The sequence below is a fragment of the Microcaecilia unicolor genome, chromosome 1 (genome assembly GCF_901765095.1).
Source record: "Microcaecilia unicolor chromosome 1, aMicUni1.1, whole genome shotgun sequence".
NCBI lineage: Eukaryota > Metazoa > Chordata > Amphibia > Gymnophiona > Siphonopidae > Microcaecilia > Microcaecilia unicolor.
This window is the reverse complement of record NC_044031.1, coordinates 760,640,177-760,659,226: the sequence shown is the minus strand read 5'-3', so window position 1 is coordinate 760,659,226 and position 19,050 is coordinate 760,640,177. Positions and strand designations below refer to the sequence as shown.

General features: G+C 48.2%; 1 protein-coding gene across 1 annotated transcript in view; it reads left to right on the top strand.

The window, feature by feature from the left end:
* SPG21 (SPG21 abhydrolase domain containing, maspardin) overlaps positions 1-19,050 on the top strand; it is a 91,797-nt gene that overhangs the window by 41,615 nt on the left and 31,132 nt on the right. Inside the window, exons 3-5 of the mRNA XM_030189756.1 lie at positions 1,199-1,360; positions 4,756-4,836; positions 13,109-13,254. Of these exons, the coding sequence (XP_030045616.1) occupies positions 1,199-1,360; positions 4,756-4,836; positions 13,109-13,254 (389 nt within the window). The remainder of the gene's footprint in view (positions 1-1,198; positions 1,361-4,755; positions 4,837-13,108; positions 13,255-19,050) is intronic.

The following is a 19,050-nucleotide window of genomic DNA, read 5'->3' as shown; positions in this document are numbered from 1 at the left end:
ATCTCAAGGTAGTGAAATGTGATAAGGCAGTGACCAAAGCTAGAAGCACAAAGGACTGCATAGAGAGAGAGATATAAAGAGGCAGCCCAGAGGTCAGTGCTGAAGGGCATGTGAGGTCAGACCTAAATATGTAGACACTAAAGGAAAAAGAGGAGGGTGAGGGGAGGTGTGATCCAGACCTTTATAAACCTGAAAAGTATTAAAGCACAAGAAATGAACCCTTTCCAAAGAAAGGAAGCTGTCGAAATTGGTGGTGGTGAGGGGGGGGGGGGGGGGTTATGAAGAAACTTTGGAATTCTCTACCCAAGCAATTAAGGATCTTAGATTATCTGAGATTCCGTAAATTACTAAATGCTTTTCTATTAAGTACATATCTTATCAAAAGACAATAAATTAGTGTTGCCATCTCTCTTATATGTTTCAGCATAACCAATACTGTTCCCTAGCTTCATGACAAACCTACAATTATTCCTAATATGTTAATTATCTGACTGCAGTGGCGTAGCAAGGGCGGGGCGGTGGGGGTGGTCCGCCCCGGGTGCACGCGTCGGCTCCGCTGGTTCCCTGCTCCCTCTGCCCTGGAACAGGTTACTTCCTGTTCCGGGGCAGAGGGAGCAGGGAGCCAGTGGAGCCGACAGGCGCACGGCTGCTCTCTGCACCCTCCAGCAGCCAAGAGTGCACCTGGGGGGGGGGGGCGTGCTGCTCCTGGGGGGGGGGGGGGGGGGGGTGTGCATCAGCGATCCACCCTGGGTGGCAGCCAACCTAGGATTGCCACTGTCTGACTGTATCATATTTTTGATGTTTTTCTTGAATGTAAGCCACATTGAACCTGAGCTTGTTCAGGATAATGTGGGATACAAATGTCCATAAATAAATAACATAAAAGTGGATAGATTCAGAAGCAACATCGGATAATATTTCTTCACAGAAAGCCTGATGAGTGCCTGGAATGGGCTTCTAGAGGAGACGGTGGAAACAAAAGAAAGTGAGGGAGTTTAGAAATGTGTGGGGTAAACAGAGGATCCCTTAATGGTGAGGGTGAGTGGCAATTACAGCACTAACTGCCTTACTGGGCAGACTAGAGGGGCCATTTCACTCTTTGCCGTCATCTACCATATTAATGTATTTGGGTGATTGTTGCCCTGTTTTCTGCTGATCTTCTGAGAAGTTCATGTTTCCACAAACCTTTTCATTGTAGATCATCGTGGATGATGACGACAGTAAGGTGTGGTCTTTGTACGACGCAGGGCCTAAGAGCGTTCGCTGCCCCATCATATTCCTCCCGCCTGTCAGTGGAACTGCAGACGTCTTTTTCCAGCAGATCTTGGCGTTAACGGGCTGGGGATACCGGGTCATTGCTGTGAGTAGTGTCGGTCCACAGACCGAATTAATGAATCTTTTCTGTGCTATCAACTATTGCTCTGTTTAAGTGACCTATCTACCTTTTACATGTAATTCATCGTACCTTACTGTGACCTGCTTAAACTCGTGAATGACAATAAAACTGCAGGTGGTCAACAAATCCCAGAACCTTTTCTGCAAGATCACAGCAGCTGTGACGATCCATCCTGTAGGGCAGGATTCCTCCAACCCAGTCCTCGAAGTCCACAACCCATCCTAATTTTCAGGACTTCCAGAATGACTAATGTATGAGATCTGTTGCATTTACAGCTTCCATTGCATGCATACTCGTTGTGGAAATCCTGAAAACCTGGCTGGGTTGTGGACTTTAAGGACCCCTGCTGTAAGGAAAGCTTTCTTTTAAACTCCAGCGCTCATGACCTTACCTGTACTTCCCCTATCTGATATCTCATTAAAGGTCTTTCTGAGTAGGAGAGAGGCTGAAGCAGGACTCAACAAATCTCAGGCACCAGGTTACTATGGCACTTAGAAATTGGACCCTGATGTTTGGGATTTTCAGTCCCTGGCTGCTTCTGTCGCAGAAACGGGACTTTCTCCTCATTAAGTTTAAGCCACATGAGACGATGCGAGCGGCAGGCTGTTTTTCTGCACTAAGTCTCAGGAGATCTGAAATTGCAAGATCAACAGCTGTTCCTGTAATGGGTAGCTCAAACTTACTGAGAGCCAAGGCGCACAGTACAGACGGCAGGAAAGTTCAGATGGCAGCAGTAGCAAAGAGCGAAATGAGAGAGAGGGGTAGTTAGCTGTGGTCTGGGCGGTGCATCAGCTGGCTTAGCTTGGTTCGGAGTAACTGACAAGTGAGGTTGAGACTACCGAGATCAAGCTGGGGGTTGAGAGAGAGAGAGGGACAGTGTTGGGGCACATGTGAGAGATAGACTGCATGAGCACAAACTGGTAACATAGTAGATGACGGCAGAAAAAGACCTGCACGGTCCACCCAGTCTGCCCGACAAGATAAACTCACATGTGCCATTTTTTGTGTATACCTTACCTTGATTTGTACCTGTCTTTTTCAGGGCACAGACCGTATAAGTCTGCCCAGCACTAGCCCCGCCTCCCACCACCAGCTCGGGCACAGACCGTATAAATCTGCCCAGCTCTATCCCCGCCTCCCAACCACCAGCCCCGCCTCCCACCACCGGCTCTGGCACAGACCGTATGTCTGCCCAGCACTATCCCCACCTCCCAACCACCAGCCCTGCCTCCCACCACCGGCAAACTGGTGAGGGAGGAAAATGAATGAGGGAGAGACTGGTGGGACTCGGGCACATATTTTTTGGCGGGGGTACTGCTACTACTACTACTTATTATTTCTAAAGCGCTACTAGATGTACGCTGCGGTGTACACTTGAACATGAAGAGACAGTCCCTGCTCGACAGAGCTTACAGTCTAATTAGGACAGACAAACAGGACAAACAAGAGATAAGGGAATATTAAAGTGAGGATGATAAAATAAGGGTTCTGAACAAGTGAATAGGGGTTAGGAGTTAAAAGCAGCATCAAAAAGGTGGGCTTTTAGCTTAGATTTGAAGACGGCCAGAGATGGAGCTTGACGTACCGGCTCAGGAAGTCTATTCCAGGCATTAAAGGAACAGAGTCTAGAGTTAGCGGTGGAGGAGAAGGGTGCAGATAAGAGAGATTTACCCAGTGAACGGGTACTGATATGCTGTTAACAGCACACTGGGGTGGGGGGGGGGGGCAGCTGCTGGTTCTGCCAGTGCTGTGCAGGGGCACATTAAGGACTAGATTCAGGAAAGGGTGCTCAAAGATTGGTGCTGAAAAGAAAAAGGCAGTCAAAGATGAGCTCTCTTCCCCCCCCCCCCCCCTCCCCCACCAAATCAGGGCATGGTCGTGAATAAATCACAGTGATGAAAGCAGCAGTTTTGCGCCATCATGACCATGCCCTGATGCAGCGCAGATTCTCACGAAAACATGGGCTAAGTATTGAAAGTTAAGTATTGAGGGGTTTTTTCAGTTTAAATTGCTAAATGCTGAATAACAGTTTTACTGAAATTTGGTTAATAAATTAATAAAAATAAATTGACCGCTGAAGGTTTCGGCGAACCACGAGACGTGATCCCATGTGAAACGAGTTGCTACAGAGGTCTCAAAAAAACTTTGTAAATTTATATATCTAGATATTATATACTCAAGCGCTCTGACTATTTTCTGTGCGCTGGGCTAGAGAGATGCAGGTAGGAAGGGTGAGACAGGTAGTCCAGGAAGAGAGAGGAAGGGGCAGCTAAAATGTGAAGTGATGATAAAACAAGAATGGAGAATAAAGGAGAGGTTTGAGACCAAGAAAGCAACAAGTGCCAGGAGGGTCCACTTACTCGTTCAATGCACGACACATGTCAGTTCCTGATTTCCAGCTGCTCAAAACGATGCCCCTTTTCTGCACACATTAGGGGTCCTTCCAGTGAATGGGACGAATGGTGACCCCTCAGTAAAAGACTCTTCTTGCAAATCTCCCTGATACATGGGTATGAGTGGACAGACTGACTAACCAACTATCAGCGGTAGGCGCTGTCTTAATTGAGAAATGCACCTAAAAATGAGAAACAGGGAAGAAGAGAAGCAACAGCAGCTCATCAGAAGAGCAAAGGTACTTGCAGAGAGGAGAAAAAGGGAAGTGCTGAAGATTCTGCTCCTTGGTGGGTGAGGTCATAGCAGTGTTGTCTGTGGAGGAGTGGAGGACTAGCCTAGTGGCTAGTGCAGGACGTCAGACATTGCTGATCTGCAAGGGCAGGCTTCTACATGGAATGTTGCTAGTGGAGGAGTAGCCTAGTGGCTAGTGCAGTGGACTTTGATCCTGGGGAACTGAGTTCGATTCCCACTGCAGCTCCTTGTGACTCTGGGCAAGTCACTTAACCCTCCATTGCCCCAGGTACAAAATAAGTACCTGAATATATGTAAACCGCTTTGGATGTAGTTGCAAAAACCTCAGAAAAGCAGTATTTCAAGTCCCATTTCCCTTTCCCCTTTCCCTTATGACATCACAATATCAGAAGTGAGCCAAGTATTGGGCAATCAAGCCATTGTGACATCACTGATGAGGTTGGCTCTTATTGGTGGAATGAGTGGAGGCGTAGCCTAGTGGTTAGTGCAGTGGACTTTGATCCTGGGGAACTGAGTTCGATGATTCCCACTGCAGCTCCTTGTGACTCTGGGCAAGTCATTTAACCCTCCATTGCCCCTGGTACAAAAATAAGTACCTGAATATATGTAAACCGCTTTGAATGTAGTTGCAAAAACCTCAGAAAGGTGGTATATCAAGTCCCATTTCCCTTTCCCCTGTTCTGTAAGTTCCTTTTTCTCTTTCTGTTTTCTAGGTGCAGTATCCAGTTTACTGGGACCTCGTGGAGTTCTGTGATGGATTCAGAAAACTGCTCGATGGCTTGCAGCTGGATAAAGTTAGTGCCTTAAAGACTGACAAATAACTTTTGGGGGGATGAAAGTGTGGGGGGGGGGTGGAATTCTTGCATTGACATCCTTGGATTTTGTGAGTATGGAAAGTCTTTCTCTGGATTGCATTAAGAAGACCAAATCTAATTTAACCTTATTCTTAGATTTTAGTAATTGGGGCTGAGAACTGATTCGGAGTTTGAAAGGAAAAATAAGGGAGTCCAGTAGCCAATGAGAGGATGGGTTTGGATTGTTTCCTACAGTTATTGCTAAGAAAATTAATAACCTTTAACTTTCTTTGATTGGAAACCCATGTAATTTCTTGAATTGCAATTAATAAAAGACAGTATTTAAAGGATAAATTTATTTAAAGTGGAAGGGGCATATCATTGTGCTCAAGGAGATCTAAAGAGAAGGCATTCTGAGGTATTTTCTAGAGGCAAATATCTAGGTGGGGTTTTTAATTATTATGCAGTGAAACCTGTTAATGAATTTATTTATTTATTTGTAGCATTTGTATCCCACATTTTTCCACCTATTTGCAGGCTCAATGTGGCTTACAGAGTACCGTAACGGCGTTTGCCAGTTCCGGTTTGAAATACAAGGTGATATTGTGGTAGAGTAAGGTTCATGTATGGTAGATTCATGGGGGAACTTACAGAGAAGAGGGGGAGTTAGGATATGTCCATTACGGTCTTTAGTTTCGTTATGTCGCAGGTACCCAGGTTTTTATGTTGGGTCGGTGGGGTAGGCGTTTTTGAACAGGTTTGTTTTTAGTACTTTCCGAAAATTTAGGTGGTCGAGCGTAGTTTTTATTACTTTTGGCAGTGCGTTCCATAGTTGTGCACTTAGATAATTGCGATTAAAAGGATTTAAGTTACATCAAAGTAATTATGATAATCCAGCTTTTCCTACAAGAGCACGCAGATGTGGAACGCTCTTCCAAACCACTTGAAAACAAAGGAATAACAAACTTTCGCAAATCATTATATCTCTGTACCACCAAATGTATTTCTGCTCCCTGAAATGGTGAAGCCATTACAGGTTTTTGTAAGCCACATTGAGCCTGCAAATAGGTGGGGAAATGTGGGATACAAGTGCAATAAATAAATATAATAATAAATACAGTACATTGCCACACTGGGACAGACCAACGGTCCATCAAGCCCAGCATCCTGTTTCCAACAGTGGCCAATCCAGGTCACAAGTACCCAACAGTAGCAACATTCCATGTAGAACCCCAAAGAATAGCAAGATTCTAGAATTCTAAAGAAAAACAAGATTCCATACAGAATTTCACAGTGTAGCAACATTCCATGTGGAACCCCAAAGAGTAGCAAGATTCTAGAATTCTAAATAACAAGATTCCATGCAGAATTTCACAGTGTAGCAACATTCCATGTGGAACCCCAAAGAGTAGCAAGATTCCATTCAGAATCCCAAGCGCATAAGTACATAACTGTTGCCATACTGGGACAGACTGAAGGTCCATCAAGCCCAGCATCCTGTTTCCAACAGTGGCCAATCCAGGTCACAAGTACCCAACAGTAGCAACATTCCATGTAGAACCCCAAAGAATAGCAAGATTGTAGAATTCTAAACACTAACAAGATTCCATGCAGAATTTCAAAGTGTAGCAACATTCCATGTGGAACCCCAAAGAGTAGCAAGATTCCATTCAGAATCCCAAGCACATAAGTACATAACTGTTGGACCTTTGGTCTGTCCCAGTGTGGCATCAAGCCGAGCATCCTGTTTCCAACAGTGGCCAATCCAGGTCACAAGTACCCAACAGTAGCAACATTCCATGTGGAACCCCAAAGAGTAGCAAGATTCCATTCAGAATCCCAAGCGCATAAGTACATAACTGTTGCCACACTGGGACAGACCAAAGGTCCATCAAGCCCAGCATCCTGTTTCCAACAGTGGTCAATCCAGGTCACAAGTACCTAGCAAGATCCCAAAAAGGTTCAATACATTTTATGTTGCTTATCCCAGAAATAAACAGCAGATTTTCCCCGTCAATTTAATAATGGTGTATGGACTTCTTAAGGAAGCCGTCCAAACCTTTTTTAAACTCCGCTAAGCTAACCTCCTTTACCACATTCTCTGGCAACGAATTCCAGAGTTTAATTACACACTTAGTGAAGAAAACTTTTCTCCGATTCGTTTTAAATGTACTACTTTGTAGCTTCATCACGTGCCCCCTAGTCCTAGTATTTTTGGAAAGAGTAAACAAACAAGTATAATACAAGTGAACTTCTGGTTCATTACAAAAAATAGTTGCAAGGCACTCTTCTTATAGACAAGGTACAGAATGAATTGGATACTTAAGGGTCCCTATCTTAAAGAGCTTATAGTGTACACTGGGGGGGGGGGGGGGGGCATTAGGCATGCAGATTATACTCTTTTCTTTCTATATTTACTGAATTTGATTTACTGCCCTTTTAGGCGTAAACCAAATCAGAGCATGTGGATTTCTAAGTAAACAATGTTCAACAGCATTTAAATATATATTTTTTAAATGTTTATCAGTTTTCATTTATGCCTGTACAGAAATCTCGGTATTAATAAAGAACAGCATCAAATAAAAACGAAACAATTTAAACATCTATCACTGTTAGTCCACAGATAAGGAGAGTTAGAGCTATAAAAAGAAGACCAGGAGGGTGGTTTGAGGTGTGTCCGAGTCCTATAACATTGTGGAAACCAAGAACTTAGAGAGGAGCGGAGGGGCTGGAAGTCACTACAATCTTACTGTTCACAAATAAAGCTGATCCAGTTCAAGAACATACATATAGTAACATAGTAGATGACGGCAGATAAAGATCTGTATGATCTCTCCAGGCTGTCCAATAAGATAAACTAATTGCATATGGTACGAAGTGATACATAGTAACATAGTAAATGACGGCAGAAAAAGACCTGCACGGTCCATCCAGTCTGCCCAACAAGATAAACTCACATGTGCTACTTTTTGTGTATACCTTACCTTGATTTGTACCTGTCCTTTTCAGGGCACAGACCGTATAAGTCTGCCCAGCACTATCCCCGCCTCCCAACCACCCGCCCCGTCTCCCACCACCGGCTCTGGCACAGACCATATAAGTCTGCCCAGCACCATCCCCACCTCCCAACCACCAGCCCCCCCTCCCACCACCGGTTCTGGCACAGACCGTGTAGGTCTGCCCAGCACTATCCCCGCCTCCCAACCACCAGCCCCCCCTCCCACCACCGGTTCTGGCACAGACCGTGTAGGTCTGCCCAGCACTATCCCTGCCTCCCAACCACCAGCCCCCCCTCCCACCACCGGTTCTGGCACAGACCGTGTAGGTCTGCCCAGCACTATCCCCGCCACCCAACCACTAGCCCCTCCTCCCACCACCGGCTCTGGCACAGACCGTACAAGTCTGCCCAGCCCTATCCCCGCCTCCCAACCACCAGCCCCGCCTCCCGATCTTGACTAAGCTCCTGAGGATCCATTCCTTTGGCACAGGATTCCTTTATGCTTATCCCAAGCATGTTTGAATTCCGTTACCGTTTTCATTTCCACCACCTCCCGCGGGAGGGCATTCCAAGCATCCACTACTCTCTCCGTGAAAAAATACTTCCTGACATTTTTCTTGAGTCTGCCCCCCTTCAATCTCATTTCATGTCCTCTCGTTCTACTGCCTTCGCATCTCTGGAAAAGGTTTGTTTGCTGATTAATACCTTTCAAATATTTGAATGTCTGTATCATATCACCCCTGTTTCTCCTTTCCTCCAGAGTATACATGTTCAGGTCAGCAAGTCTCTCCTTATACGTCTTGTAACGCAAATCCCATACCATTCTCATAGCTTTTCTTTGCACCGCTTCAATTCTTTTTACATCTTCGCAAGGTACGGCCTCCAAAACTAAACACAATACTCCAGGTGGGGCCTCACCAACGACTTGTACAGGGGCATCAACACCCCCTTTCTTCTGCTTGTCACACTCTCCCTATACAGCCTAACAACCTTCTAGCTACGGCCACCGCCTTGTCACACTGTTTCGTCGCCTTCAAATCCTCAGATACTATCACCCCAAGATCCCTCTCCCCATCTGTACCTATCAGACTCTCCCCACCTAACACATACGTCTCCCGTGGACTTCTATTCCCTAAGTTCATCACTTTGCATTTCTTTGCATTGAATTTTAATTGCCAAACCTTAGACCATTCTTCTAGCGTCCTCAGATCCTTTTTCATGTTTTCCACTCCCTCCCGGGTGTCCACTCTGTTACAGATCTTAGTATCATCCGCAAATAGGCAAACTTTATCAGGTATACATACAACCATCATATGTATACCTGATCTTGATTTGTCCTTGCCATTTTTAGGGCATAAACCGTAGAAGTCTGCCTGGCAGTGGCCTTGTTCTAAAATTTTTGAACTTGTCAAAGCCCCTGAATAAATCCACTGAAGTCCATCCAAATCTATTCAGCCTCGATCAGGGCACAGACCGTAGTGAGTGGTCTGCCCAGCACCGGCTTTCCTACTTAATCTCCGCTAAGCTTCTTTGGATCCAATTAGTCGGTCCCCTTTCAACCTCAATTCATGCCCTCTGGTTCTCCCACCTTTCCATCTCTTGAAAAGGTTTGTTTGTGGATTAATACCTTTCAAATGTTTGAACATCTGTATCATATCACCCCTCCTCCAGTGTATAGATATTTATGTCAGTAAGTCTGTCCACGTACATCTTGCTATTTAAACCCCCTACCATTTTAGTCGGTTTTCTCTGAATTTCTTCAAGTCTTTTTACATCCTTATTCTCTTCTTACTAGTGGAATAGCAACATTCCATGTAGAATCTCCAATAGTAGCAACAGTGGAGGAGTGGCCTAGTGGTTAGGGTGGTGGTGGACTTTGGTCCTGAGGAACTGAGTTTGATTCCCACTTCAGGCACAGGCAGCTCCTTGTGACTCTGGGCAAGTCACTTAACCCTCCATTGCCCCATGTAAGTCTCATTGAGCCTGCCATGAGTGGGAAAGCGCGGGGTACAAATGTAACAAAAATAAAATAGATACTATTGGAGATTCTACATGGAATGTTGCTACTCTTTGACATTCTACATGGAATGTTGCTACTATTGGAGATTCTACATGGAATGTTGCTATTCCACTAGCAACATTCCATGTAGAAGGCTGCGCAGGCTTCTGTTTCTGTGAGTCTGACGTGCAGGACGTCAGACTCACAGAAGCAGAAGCCTGCGCGGCCACACTGGTGATCTGCAAGGGCCGACTTCTACATGGAATGTTGCTAGTAGAATCTCAAATAGTAGCAACAGTGGAGGAGTGGCCTAGTGGTTAGGGTGGACTTTGGTCCTGGGGAACTGAGTTCAATTCCTACTTCAGGCACAGGCAGCTCCTTGTGACTCTGGGCAAGTCACTTAACCCTCCATTGCCCCATGTAAGCCGCATTGAGCCTGCCATGAGTGGGAAAGCGCAGGGTACAAATGTAACAAAAATAAAAGATACTATTGGAGATTCTACATGGAATGTTGCTACTCTTTGACATTCTACAAGCCGCGCAGGCTTCTGCTTCTGTGAGTCTGACGTCCTGCACGTCAGACTCACAGAAACAGAAGCCTGCGCAGCTGTTTCTGTGAGTCTGACGTGCAGGACGTCAGACTCACAGAAGCAGAAGCCTGCGCGGCCACACTGGTGATCTGCAAGGGCCGACTTCTACATGGAATGTTGCTAGTAGAATCTCAAATAGTAGCAACAGTGGAGGAGTGGCCTAGTGGTTAGGGTGGACTTTGGTCCTGGGGAACTGAGGAACTGAGTTCAATTCCCACTTCAGGCACAGGCAGCTCCTTGTGACTCTGGGCAAGTCAGTTAACCCTCCATTGCCCCATGTAAACCGCATTGAGCCTGCCACGAGTGGGAAAGCGCAGGGTACAAATGTAACAAAAAAAAATATATATATATATATCTGGGGATAATCGGGTTAATACCACTTTTTTTTTCTGTTTACTGTTTAATTGATCTCTCCTTATCTTGTTTCACTCTCCCTATTTAGTGGTCTAAGGAAGAGAATAGAATTACCTGACTGAAATAATTCCTATATATTACTTTCTCTCTATTTCTGGCAATTCACTTGTAAAAATTTAAATGGTTATAAATAAAAAAAAAAAAAAATTAACTCTCGGGACTCGAACAGCAACCGCCTTACCTATGAAAAGGCAATACAACAATTACACCAATACATCACGTACTGAGAAAACAGAACAGGCTGGACTACTGTACTGGCCTGATAAGCCAAAACACAGCAACTGTTGAGAAAAGTCCAAAAAAACTAATTTCTTTGAATAAATCCCCATCACGTAGTTCTTGACCAAAACTAATACAGTCCTGTGTTCTGGCTTAACACATCTCCCATTTGTCAAGAGATACTGTGTTTTGAACTTTTGCTACATCAGATGTTAAATGGCTTGCATATTAAGAAATACTCAGTAACTGCAGGACATCTGTCTAGTTGCCATGTTCTGGCTTTTCAGGGCAGTATTGATCTGTGCAAAAAAACTACACAGAAGCAAAATACCTCATATTGGTCACACCCACAAAACATGGACAAATATAGAACAAGAGATCACAGATTATGAAGGCAAAAAGTGAACTGAACCCCCCAAGAAGTCATACTGTACATGAAGTTCAACACTAGAGAAATAGAAATGCATTTCCGCTTGCATTGAGCAAAGTACAAAGACATCGGAGATGCACATTTTTCAAAGCAGGCATATTCCAATTAACAAATTCAAAACAAAATCCTTTTCTACCTTGGCTGTCTGGGCATTTTATTTTTTAACCACTTTGGTCCAGATCTCTCTAGGTTCCAGTTTGCCATTTCTCCTTTCATCTTCCATTCCTCCCCCATATCTGTTTGTGGTATTGATCTTTCTTTCCCTGTCAGCTTTTTCCTCCATTTCTTTTCTGCCTTTCAAAGTCCACCCTCCTCCTCAAACTACTGTCCTCGAGCTCTCGTTTTTTTAAACTTGTTACCTACTTAACAACTTTCCATCTCCTTTAGCTCCTTCCTAGACCATTTCCCCTGCCCTCCCCTGACTCACTCCTTCTTCTCCTGCCTGTTATTTCCTGGTACCGCATTTGTACTCTCTGTACTCACTCACACTCTTGTGCACACCTACTTTCTTCTGTCCCTCACCAGCCTCAACTCCTCTGTTGCTCATTCTGTCATCCCCAGCTAGTCTTTCACAAACCCTCTTTTACCACCTTCCCAGCTCCTTTTCCATCATCCTCTCATTTATCTCATTGCCGTGCATCCCCCCCCCCCTTTTCTCCTTTTCTACTCCAATCTTTCCCTATCTCATTTGCCATCCTGTCCAACCCTGTGGGCCACCATTTCCCTTTCCTTCCCCTCTGTCTTCCTCCCCCCTCCCCAGTAATCCAGCATCTCCCCTTCTTTCCCCCTCACAGTCGAGCATCTGCCCACTCCTCTAGTCCAGCATCAACCAGTCCCTTCAGAATCTTCACTGCAGACCTGCATCTTCCTGCTCACTCTTTGTTCCCCATAGTCCAGCATCTTCCTGTTCCCCCTCCCCTCCCCCCTGTGGTCCAGCATCTTCTTTTCTCTCTTTTTCTTCATCCCCTTACTGCAGTCCAGCATCTCTTCACTTCCTGTGTTCCCTATAATCCAACATCCACCTATGTAATCCAAATCCTCCCCTTCCTTCTTCCCTGGCAGTTCAGCATCTCCCGATGCTCCTCCATCTACTTAATGGTCCAGCATCTTCCCTCTTCTCTCTCTCCCTCAGTACTGCATTTCTCTGCTCCCTCTTTTCTTCCCATAATCCAACATTCACCCCCACCATGGTCCAGCATCTTCCTGTTCCCCACCTGTGGTCCAGAATCCTCTCCTCTCTTCTCCCCCTCGCCCCCCTCCAGTTGCAGTCCAGCATCACCACGCTTCCTCTCTTCATTTAGGCTAGCATTTTCTTGTGTCTCGGGTGGTCCACACCTCACCTTCTCCTTTCTTCCCCCCCCCCCCCCAACAGTCCAGCATCTCTGATCCGTCTTCCTTCCTTACCACCCCTCCCCCAATTAGCTATGCCACGGCACATAAAAGCACCAGGAGGGAAAGAACCTCAAAGTTAGGAAAGCATTGTCAGGAGGATAGAAGTGGAGTCTCCAGGTTTCATAGCTCTCTGCTGATGTACAACTTTGTAAACTATTTGGCTGCGTGAATCTATTGGTGAAATGCACCAGGTGAAATATTTTCCTGATATGCTATTTGGTTACATTTAGGTTCACCTTTTTGGAGCATCTTTGGGAGGGTTTTTGGCTCAGAAGTTTGCAGAATATACGCACAAGTCCCCTCGGGTCCAGTCTCTCATCTTGTGTAATGCATTTAGCGATACCTCCATCTTCAACCAAACCTGGACTGCGAACAGGTGAGAAGTACGGGGAGCAGTGGCATAAATGTCATTAATCCTTGTGACCTCTGTACTGCAGGAATGGAGGCAAAATATGTTCAGAACACTATAACTTACCTGTAACAGTATTTCTGTGCTGTCTTCTTTCTTTATAACCACCCAGTTTTGTTCCCTTGTCCTCCCTCTCACCCCTTGTAACCGGCGAGATGCTTAACCACATCACATCCTACTGCCAGAGCAGCAGTGCATGATTAGAGCCACGTTAGAGATAAAAACTCTTTTTAGCGCACTCACTTCCTGCTTAACCTTAAGACTTTGGAGAGGGAAGGTGAAGTCCCTCCCTCCCCCCAACTATGGAGGGTCATTAGCAAACTTTTGCTTGGGGGGGGGCAGCATCAGAACTTACACTACTGAAGGAGAGCAAGATTCTCTTAGGCGCACATACCGAATGTTTTTCCATATAATTCCAAGTAAACCAGCCTGAACCTCTTATTTGAGATGACATTAATTCAGGCGGCCTATAGACTTGATATTTTGCTGTTTTGTGATAAAAGTTTAGAACCTTACCCCAATTGCAAAGGACTCAAATACAAAACCCAACTTCTCCTTCTTAGGCAGCCAACTCTGGAATGCCCTCCCCAGACCCATCCGATCAATCAGCGACTTTCCATATCATCAAGCTGATCAATCCATAGACTGGTGGGTTGTGTCCATCTACCAGCAGGTGGAGATAGAGAGCAAACTTTTGCCTCCCTATATGTGGTCATGTGCTGCCGGAAACTCCCCAGTATGTTCTCTATCTCAGCAGGTGGTGGTCACACACAGCAGCAGCTCTGGCTAGGCCTCCAAGCCTAATCCTTAGGTTTTGTTGAGGCCTGGGGTTGAGGGCTCTTTTGAGCAAGTGCAAACCTGGTGGTGCCAGGTCCCTCCTTTTCTCCCCCCTCCCGCTGGCTCCGTTTAAAAAAAAAAAAAAAAAAAAAAAAAAAATTTTAAACGTCTTTAAAGGCGTTTAATTCGACGTTTCTTTAAACGTTCATTGCAGCTACTCACTGGGACACCAGTTCGTTACAGCTCGGAGCGGCAAGCAGGTAATTTTACCTTTTTATAGCGGGCAGGGGGTTCCCCGATTCTTCTCCTCGTGGCATATGGCGTCGGAGGGCGAGGGCGCAAAGGGTCGCTCCCCGGATCGCTGGAGCGCTTCTAGAGGGGATGCGGGGGTTTTACAACCTGATTCGCCCTTGATGGGTGACAGTTTAGTGACCGATGAATGTCCCGGTCGTTCCTCCGGCGTAGCGGTTTTTTCCCGCCATAAACGCCCATCCCCCGCTCCTCGCCTCCGCCATCTTGGCCGGCCACGCGGCTCGGACGGCTTCTTCGTGGGCCGCCCTTGAGGTTGGAGACATTAATGCCATGAACGCCCTTAATTTGGGCGACGGCACAAGCGGCTAAAGTTAAGCGCCGTTCTTCCCGCGCGGCTCCTTCGCGGAGTTTCGCGCCGGACGCCATTTTGGATGCGCAGCATGTCTCTCCCCCGCTATTGCGAGCGCCGGTTGAGAGTGCGTCTAGGGCTGTTGCCCAGGCTGCGGAAGTGCACAGTCTGGGGGGTTTCTCCCCCGAGTTTGTTTTGCTGCTGCATCAGGCTTTCCTCATGCAAAACGCTGCCCCTGCTCCCTCTTCTGATAAAGAGGTTGAGGTCCCCAGAGGTAAACGCCCTCGGGTTGATTTCCAGGCCTTGGAGGACTTTGTCTCCTCCGATGTAGATGAGGGCAGCGTGTCTGAGGTCTCCCAACGGTCCTTTGCGGATTCCTTGGAGGAGATAGATCCCCGCTCGGATGGAGCGGATGACCCCTCTGCAGCGCGGCTTTTTAGCCCAGAGGATTTGCCCAACCTGTTTTTACAGGCCATGGACACTTTGAAGATTTCCTCTCCGGAGGACGTCTCTCCCTCAGCCCCTGTTGGCTCTGCCATTATGCTGGGGACGAAGCGCCCGCCTAGATCCTTCCACGTGCATGATGCCATGCACACCTTAATTGCGGCTCAATGGGATGTCCCGGAAACGAGCCTTAAAGTGGCTAGGGCTATGTCCCGCCTCTATCCTTTGGCTGTGAGTGAACGTGAGGCCTATCTGTGGCCTACCGTGGATTCTTTAATCACTGCGGTGACTAAGAAAACGGCGTTGCCGGTGGAAGGTGGCACGGCCCTAAAGGACGCCCAAGACAGAAGATTGGAGGCGGCCTTAAGGTCGTCCTTTGAGGCAGCTGCTTTAAGTTTGCAGGCCTCAGTTTGCGGCTCCTATGTGGCCAGGGCGTGCCTGACTATGGTGCAGCGGGCTTCCCCCTCGGATCTTTCCTTGAGGGCTGATTGGCCGGCCCTGGAATCGGGCTTAGCCTATTTGGCAGACTTGCTGTATGATGTCTTGAGAGCCTCAGCTAAAGGCATGGCTCAGACAGTCTCTGCGCGGCGGTGGCTTTGGCTGAAACATTGGTCTGCTGACCACGCCTCTAAATCCCGCCTGGCTAGATTGCCTTTTAAAGGCAAGCTGCTCTTTGGGGTCGAGCTGGACAAAATCGTGACCGATCTCGGCACGTCTAAGGGCAAGAAATTACCAGAGGTCAGGGCTCGGGCTAGTACTCGTCCCGGTACCTCCAGAGGACGGTTGCTGGAAGCCCGTCGGTACCGCCCGGGCAAGTCGGGTTCCTCTGCCCCCTCTTCCTTCAAGAGGAATTTCTCCCCCAAGCAGCATTCCTTTCGCAGAGACCGCCGTCCCGGAGGTGCTCCCTCCGGTCCTCCCCCAGGGTCTCGTACCCAATGACGGGGCCTTGGTCCACGCCCCAGTGCAGATTGGAGGACGGCTGTCCTCGTTTCTGGGCGAGTGGACCACTATAACTTCAGACGCGTGGGTGCTGGAAGTCATCAGAGACGGCTACAAGCTAGAGTTCTGCCAACCCTTAAGAGACGGGTTTGTACTCTCTCCCTGCAAGTCTCCGGTCAAGCTGTGGCAGTGCAGCAGACCTTGGACAACCTGATCCGCCTGGGTGCGGTCGTTCCGGTGCCAAAAAATCAGATTGGCAAGGGACGTTACTCCATTTACTTTGTGGTTCCAAAGAAAGGAGATTCTGTCCGGCCTATCCTCGACCTCAAAGGGGTCAATCGGGCCTGGAAAGTGAGGCACTTTCGCATGGAGACTCTCCGCTCTGTTATAGCGGCAGTGAAGGCAGGAGAGTTCTTGGCTTCCTTGGACATCAAGGAAGCGTACCTGCATATTCCCATCTGGCCTCCTCTCCAACGCTTTCTGCGTTTTACAGTCCTGAGACGACACTTCCAGTTCAGAGCCCTCCCTTTCGGGTTGGCTACTGCTCCGCGGACCTTTTCCAAAGTAATGGGGGTCATAGCGGCCTTCCTGCTAAAGGAAGGAGTACAAGTCCATCCTTATCTGGACGACTGGTTGATCCGAGCCCCCTCTTATGCAGAGTGCGGCAAAGCTATGGACCGGGTAGTTGCTCTTGTGAGCTCCCTGGGATGGATCATCAACTGGAAGAAGAGCCAGCTGCGCCCGACTCAGTCCCTGGAGTATCTGGGAGTTCGATTCGACACCCAAGTGGGCAGAGTGTTCCTGCCAGACAATCGGATTGTCAAGCTTCAGGCTCAGGTGGACTAGTTCCTAGTAGCCTCTCCTATTCGGGCTTGGGACTACGTGCAGCTGTTGGGCTCTATGACGGCCACGATGGAAGTAGTGCCCTGGGCCAGGGCTCATATGAGACCACTACAGCTATCTCTGCTGCTGCGCTGGACTCCGATGCGGAGGATTATGCTGTGCGCCTTCCCGTGGACCCAGCAGTGCGCAAGGCGCTGAGCTGGTGGACGCAGACAGACAAGTTGTCTGCAGGATTGCCTCTGGTGACCCCGGAGTGGATTGTCGTCACGACAGACGCCTCTTTGATGGGCTGGGGAGCCCACTGCTTGGGAAGGACAGCGCAGGGGCTCTAGTCTCCTGCAGAGGCAAGTGGTCTATCAACCTCCTGGAACTCAGAGCCATTCGGTTGGTGTTATTGGAGTTCATCCCGGTACTGGTGTTGTAGCCTGTACGGGTCCTGTCGGACAATGCCACGGCTGTGGCCTATATCAACCGCCAGGGAGGTACCAAGAGCGCCCCTCTAGCCAAGGAGGCTATGAGTCTTTGCCAGTGGGCGGAAGCGAACCTGGAGCAGCTTTCAGCGGCCCACATTGCCGGAGTCATGAATGTCAAGGCGGACTTTCTCAGTCGCCATACCTTGGAGCCCGGAGAGTGGCAACTATCTGCTCAGGCGTTCTTGGACATCACGAAGCGCTGGGGCCAGCCGAGCCTAGATCTGATGGCGTCATCGGCCAATTGCCAAGTGCCGCGCTTTTTCAGCAGAGGACGGGACCCTCGATCCCTGGGAGTAGATGCTCTTCTCCAACAGTGGCCGACACAAGAGCTCCTCTATGTGTTCCCGCCCTGGCCCATGTTGGGCAGGGTGCTAGACCGGGTGGCAAAGCATCCCGGCAGGGTAATCCTGGTGGGTCCGGATTGGCCCAGACGTCCCTGGTATGTGGACTTGATCAGGCTCTCAGTCGACGATCCTCTGCGGCTGTCAGTGGAGCAGGGCCTGTTACATCAGGGTCCCGTGGTGATGGAGGATCCCTCTCCCTTTGGTCTTACAGCCTGGCTATTGAGCGGCAGCGTCTGAGGAAGAAGGGCTTCTCAGACAAGGTCATCGCCACTATGCTGAGAGCGAGGAAGCGCTCTACTTCTACTGCTTACGCCAGGGTTTGGCGTATCTTTGCAGCATGGTGTGAAGCAGGCTCACTTTCTCCCTTCACTGCTCCAATTTCTTCAGTGTTGGCGTTCCTGCAAGAAGGTCTGGAGAAAGGCCTGTCGCTCAGTTCCCTTAAAGTCCAGGTAGCGGCTCTGGCTTGCTTCAGGGGCCGCCTGAAGGGTGCTTCCCTGGCTTCGCAGCCAGATGTGGTGCGCTTTCTCAAGGGAGTTAATCACCTGCGCCCTCCTCTGCACTCAGTGGTGCCTGCGTGGAATCTCAACCTGGTGCTAAGAGCATTGCAGAAGCCGCCTTTTGAACCCTTGTCGAGGGCATCTCTGAAAGACCTGACGTTGAAAGCAGTCTTTTTGGTGGCTATCACTTCAGCCAGAAGAGTTTCCGAGCTCCAGGCGCTCTCATGTCGAGAGCCTTTTCTGCAGTTCACTGAGGCAGGAGTGACTATTCGCACAGTGCCTTCCTTCCTGCCCAAGATTTTTTCTCGCTTCCATGTGAATCAGCAGCTCTGTCTCCCTTCCTTTCGTAGGGAGGACTACCCAGAGGAGTACTCTGCTCTTAAATATCTGGATGTGAGACGAGTCATCTTCAGATACTTGGAAGTGACCAATGATTTCCGGAAATCGGATCATCTGTTTGTCCTGTTTGCAGGTCCTCGTAAGGGTCTGCAGGCTGCTAAGCCTACAGTGGCAAGATGGGTCAAGGAAGCCATTGCAGCGGCTTATGTGGCCGCGGGGAAGGTGCCGCCTATCCAGCTGAAGGCTCACTCCACGAGAGCTCAGGCGGCCTCGATGGCAGAGGCCGGATCCGTCTCCTTGGAAGAGATATGCAAGGCGGCAACTTGGGCTTCGGCTCATACATTCTCCAAGCATTACCGTTTGACTGTGGCTGCACGGGCGGAGGCCCGGTTTGGAGCTTCAGTGTTGAGGTCAGGGATTTCAAGGTCCCGCCCTGGGTGAGTACTGCTTCGGTACATCCCACCAGTCTATGGATTGATCAGCTTGATGATATGGAAGGTAAAATT